The 6000-nt window shown below is 43.9% G+C and overlaps 1 protein-coding gene across 1 annotated transcript in view; it reads right to left on the bottom strand.

Annotated features, from left to right (window-relative positions):
• SSMEM1 (serine rich single-pass membrane protein 1) overlaps positions 1–4056 on the bottom strand; it is a gene marked incomplete at both ends in the record, with an annotated part of 10945 nt that extends 6889 nt beyond the window's left edge. The window contains one exon of the mRNA XM_080701228.1: positions 3874–4056. Coding sequence (XP_080557354.1) covers positions 3874–4056 — 183 coding nt within the window. The remainder of the gene's footprint in view (positions 1–3873) is intronic.
• Between the last annotated feature and the right edge of the window lie 1944 nt (positions 4057–6000).

Raw genomic sequence — 6000 nt, 5'->3', positions numbered from 1 at the left:
CAAAGGTCTATATCTGAATTCATGGACTTAATATTTCAGAAAATTTCCTTCAAAATGCAACTATAATTTGTGAATATGGCAATCAGAAGAAATTGATTTCTTTGAATAGTTCCAATTTCAAACATTCTGCCCCAATCAATACTCTATAAATACATTTGTCCCATTTTTTCAGATTAGTGTTCCACTTTCTGGTGCTGGAAATGATTTTGCCAAAAGATACAAATGCAAAAAAAAAAAAAAAATTCTTTCAGACGGTATTGAAAAGTTCAGAAATATTCATTAACACCTTTGACATATAATTTTTCCTCAGGGTCTCTATCACCAGGAAATAACCCTCAAAAGAGAAAAAGCTTTTTACACAAAAATATTCATCATAGTATAATTAATATAAAATTCAACACTCAAAAGTAGACACTGAACCAGGCGTTGTGGCACACACCTGTAACCCTAGTACTTGAGAAGCTGAGGTGAGAGGATTGCAGGCTCAAGGACAGTCTCAGCAATTCAGTGAAATTCTGTTTCAAAATGAAAAATAAAATAAAATAGGGCTGGGGAAGGCCGGGCGTGGTGGCGCACGCTTGTAATCCCAGCATTCAGAAGGTTGAGGCCAGAGGATCAGTGGTTTTCGGACAGCCTCAGCTACTTAACAAGGCCCTTCACAACTCAGTGAAACTCAGTGAGACCCTGTTTCAAAAAATAAAAAGACTAAAATATGGGGCTGGGGGCGTAGCTCAGAGGCATAATGCCCCTAGTTTCCATCCCTGGTACCACACACACACACACAGAGTTCGTTGGGGACTCTATAAATATTTTAAGCTTAATATATAAAGTTATTAAAAGGTTGGAAATTTTTTAACCTAAAAGTCATAGTAGTTGGTTATTTCTACGTTATCTGGAGTGATTTTTATTTCATTGTGTTTACTTTCCTATAATCTCTACATTTCCTATAATGTGTACTTTTGTGATAGAGTGGGAAAGGTGTTTAAAAACACTTATTAGGCCGGGTGTGGTGGCGCACGCTTGTAATCCCCTCGCTTGGGAGGAGGAGACAGGAGGATCGCGCTGGTTCGGAGACAGTCTCGCTGGCTTAAGAGACCCTGTTTCTACATAAAAAAGTTAAAAAAATAGGTCTGGGAGTGTAGCCCGTGGGAGTGTATCCCGGAGGTAGAAGGGCTTCCAGGAACCCCAGTACCACCAAAAAAAAAAAAAAAAAAAAAAAACCCACTTATTAGGCCTATATCATTTCTATAGAAAGCTTCCACATTTGATGTCAAATCAAAATATAGCCACAAAATCACAAGAAAAGATTTTGCATTAAGCTAAGTAGAATGGTACGGAGTGTGGTTAGGAAAAGTGTCTTAGTGGCTGTTTTTGTGTGTGACAGAGTAGCAGCGTCGGCCCCGGGCAGGGGAGGAACGCCCGCTGTGCCCTGTCTCTGCCATTGACCAACTCGGATCTGACCAAGCCACCCAACACCTCCTTAGCTCAGTTTTGACATGAGCAAAGTAAGGATTTGGGACTAATATTCTCCAGAAAAATGCCAGCACTAACAATCTGAATAAACACCAAACAACTGTATAGGCTAAATAGAGTATCTATAGTCTCTGAAAGCAAAAGGGTAAGCACATCTCAAAAAGTGGCAAATCCAGAGGAAATCAGCAGCTTCACGCCGGAGGATAATTACCACCACATCTCCACTGCGCTATTACCAGGACTTCAAGGTTTGTAAATAAAGGCCCAGAGTTTAGCAGAGAAAAAGAAGTTCAAAGTGAAGGGAAAATTCCAACCCCCTCGACTAGTCTCATTTGGTCCTCAGATTTCAACTCTGGGACCCTTCAGCAGACGCAGCCCGGTCGATTGTAGCTGCCACAAAGGGAACAAAGTGAAAAATGAAACCCCTGAGATAATTAAGGTTTTAATCAGCTCTGAATAGATTTAATTCAACATTTCGAACTATGCTTTGAAGTAAACAATATGGGAGGAAATCTAGGCTATCCCCCTGTCACTGGCACCACTTGTGCAACATTACACATGTCACTTAATTTCCTGACACCTTATCAATAAAAATTAAAAAAGGTGGATAAGGATATCTTGCTTGCACCAATATCCTGCATGCCTACAGACAGGAGGCTGGACCACAAGCTCTCTTAAGATCCTTGCAGCTTAATGCTTCGTGACTCCAAAGAGCTGATGCAAGCAGAGGAGCAGAGGAATGGCTTAGACTTCTTAAGTAGACTTCATGATGAAACTGCCAGTGATCGATTTCAATTTTTTGTTAATTTTCTAAAGTAGCTTTTCTTGCCAGGCCAGACAAATTCAATATACTTGGCTAGAGAGTCTAAGACACATATAAGCCATCACTATTCTAAATCTCCTTTTGGCAAAGTATTTACCTTGAGAAGCATTCAGACTTTAGATGACACTCCTTGGCCAGGATGTGGTGGGGAAAGAGTCTTTGATTATTATAATGGAATCCGGCTGGCACAGGCATAGCAAAGCTTCTCCTCTCCCAGTCTAGCTGACCATTGCCAGACCAAGTTTCTGGCTGTGCTGCTTAATGATGGCGACTTGGCTAATCATCAGCCTGGTTGTAATGGTTAGCAAGGATTCTATGTCAGCAATTTATAAGAGCTTGGTTGCTCATAATACTTTGGGGCATCGCAGTCCTGATAGAGTGGACTATGTCATTCCTAAGAGGATGGCAGTTTCTTCTGCTGATAGGTGATCAAGAGGGGTGATTTTCCTTCTGTTTAGTTCTGCATCTTATTCTCTACAGAAAGTATATTGCCTCATTTAAGAAACTCCCAAATCCTAAAACATGTCCTTATCAGTATGAATAATTTGTATCTCTGATAAGAGTTACATAGTTACAAAAGGATTTTGGAAATCAATCAGTAGAGGACTTTGTTTATTTATTTATTTGTTTGTTTGTTTATTTATTTAGGTGCTAGGGATTGAACCCAGGGGCATTCTACCTCCAAGGTACACACACATCCAGCCCTATTTTGGGGGGAGGACAGAATTGGGGGTTGATCCCAGGGGTATTCTACTACTGAGCTACACTCCCAGCCCTATTTTTTATTCTTAATTTTAAAATAGGGTCTAAGTTGCAGAGGCCTCACTAAATAGCTGAGGCTGGCTGCGAACATGCAATCCTCCTGTCTTGGCCTCCCAAATACTGGGATTACAAGCGTGCGCCACCATGCCTGGCTCCAGCCCCTATTTTTATCTTTATTTTGAAACAGGGTCTTGCTAGGTTAATGAGAGTCTCACTATTTACCGAGGATCCCCAAACCCGTGATCCTCCTGTCTCAGTCTCCCAAGTACTGAAATTACAGGCTTGCACCACCAAGCCTCACTGGCAACGAAGTTTATCCCAGCATTACCTAGCATATGGACACATGGAAAACAACCTAAATGTCTTAAAATTGCAAATTTTTTACATTGCAACCATAATGCCATTAAAAGTGCTGCTGAGTGAATATAATTTTTGGAACTGTTTACAATATACAATTAAGTTTATAAAGCAGGATATGAATGCCAACCATGTAACAGTAAACAAAAAGAGATGATAGATATAAAGATACATACATACATACGTACATACATACTGGAACAGAGAAAATAAAGAAAAACAATAACCTAGAAGAATGTACTTTAAAATGTTAACACAGTAGTTATTTATGAGATAGGATTAGTTTTAAAATTTCTTCTTCAACCTTTTCCATATCCTTGGATTCTCTAAAATGACATTGAACTCTTTTTTAAAACTATAAAACAAACTTTTAAACATAGTTTCTTCAAAGTGAATTCATTTAAAAAAAATACCCTAGTATACATTCAAGCTAATATTTTAAATGAAAAAGGATTTACCCAGACAGAAGCCCGAGAGAAGAACAGCAGGACCAAGATAATGACAAAATACCAAAACAGGAAGCTCCCTATCGTTCCACAAGAGTCATCCTTCCGGCATTCCTGATCCTGACTTGGAATGGTAAAAGTTAAAGGTATGGGGGCAGGATCCACCTCCCAAAACAATGAAAAAAGGTCTCCCATGATGGCTTCTTGCTTAGAAAATAAAACATGCTCAAAGGGATGAAGGTGACTGGGACTTATCTCACTTCATGATGTATGACAACTTCCTTGGCAACCTATTATGACATACACTTAGGGGACTATTACAGGAATTGACAAGTGCTTCTTGGGTTTCTTAAGTTTTTGGAAGATTTACCCAACTTCATAAAAATTATGGTATTTCCTCTGTACCTCAATATGGTTCATTCTGCCTCAATATTCTTTCCTCTGAAACTTGTTTGTAATTTTTTTAAATTGGTGCATTGTAGTCATATATCAATCACATTGGAGTACAAGACTTGAGAGAATATACAAGCATACATCATCCAATCAGCCCTTATCCAGCCCCCATCCCATTCCCTCCCCCTCCCTTGATCCTATGCTTGTTTGGTGATTAACTTTGATACATTTGTTTATGTACCTCCTGCTTTTTAAAGAGGCTCCGTCCTCCACTATTCCATACCCTCTGATTGGTCACATTAGTTGCTTCACTATAGGGCCCTTTTATAGCTCGACCTCTTCCTGTTGCCCCTTTCCTCCTAGTTATTGCTGATTAGGGGAAGCATCTGATTTATATTTTCTGCGATATTTCTGTGTGCATGCTGTGTTGCAAGTACTGATCCCACTCTTGACGGCCCCAGTAGTAGCCTGGCTACCCGGTGGACTGATCCAGACCTCGCTGGCTCAAGCAGCAGCCTTGCCTCATGGGAGGCCTCGATTCTGGTCGGTCTCGCTGGCCCCAACACCAGCCTAACCCCTCAGCTGGCTCCGATCCCGGCCTCGGAGGCCGCAGTAGTGGCCTTGCCTCACGGCAGGCTTCAATGCCGGCCATTGGCCCCGGCACCGGCCTAACCCCTCGGCAGGCTCCAATCCCAGCCTCGGAGGCCCCAGCACCGGCCTAGCCTCACGGCAGGCTCCGATCCCGGCCTCGCTGGCCCCAGCACTGGCCTAACCCCTCGGCAGGCTCCGATCCCAGTCTCGGAGGCCCCAGTAGCGGCCTTGCCTCCTGTCAGGCTCCGATGCCAGCCGTTGGCCCCAGCATTGGCCTAACCCCTCGGCAGGCTCCGATCCCAGCCTCAGAGGCCCCAGCACCGGTCTTGCCTCACAGTGAGCTCCGATCCCAGCCTTGCAGGCCCCAGCACCATCCTAACCCCTCGGCAGTCTCCGATCCTGGTCTCGGAGGCCCCAGCACCGTCCTTGCCTCACAGCAGGCTCTGATGATGGCCTCGTTGGCCCCAGCCCCGGTCTAACCCCTCTGCAGGCTCCACTCCGGCCTCGGAGGCCTCAGTAGCAGCCTTGCCTCACGGAAGGCTCCGATGCTGGCTGCTGGTCCCGGCACCGGCCTAACCCCTCAGCAGGCTCCAATCCCAGCCTCGGAGGCCCCAGTAGCGACCTTGCCTCACAGCAGACTCCAATGCCGGCCATTGGCCCCGGCATCGGCCTAACCCCTTGGCTGGCTCTTATCCTGGTCTCGTAGGCCTCAGCACCGGCCTTGCCTCACAGCAGGCTCTGATGCTGGCCACTGGCACCAGCACCGGCCTAACCCCTTGGCAGGCTCTTATCCTGGTTGTTTATAATTTTATATCCTCAAATCTAAGTATCTAAGGTCCCACTCTTTTTTTTTTTTTTTTTTTTTTTGCAGGTATGGGAATGGAACCCAGGTGCATTTGACCTCCGAGCTACATCCCCTGCCCTATTTTTTATTCTTTATTTTTTAAACAGGATCTCACTAGGTTGCCTCACTAAGTAGCTGTCCGAGAACCACAATCCTCCTGTCTCAGCCTCCCAAATTCTAGGATTACAAGCGTGCGCCACCACGCCCAGCGGTACCACTCACTTTTATCAGTCTCTCTTATAAGAATCATACCATTGTAAATTAACATACACCATTCTAAAGTATTACAGAGTTGTGTCCCCAAAACTCAA

Source organism: Muscardinus avellanarius (assembly GCF_963383645.1).
Source record: "Muscardinus avellanarius genome assembly, chromosome: 9".
NCBI classification, from domain to species: Eukaryota; Metazoa; Chordata; class Mammalia; order Rodentia; family Gliridae; genus Muscardinus; species Muscardinus avellanarius.
This window is presented reverse-complemented; position numbering and strand designations above follow the sequence as displayed.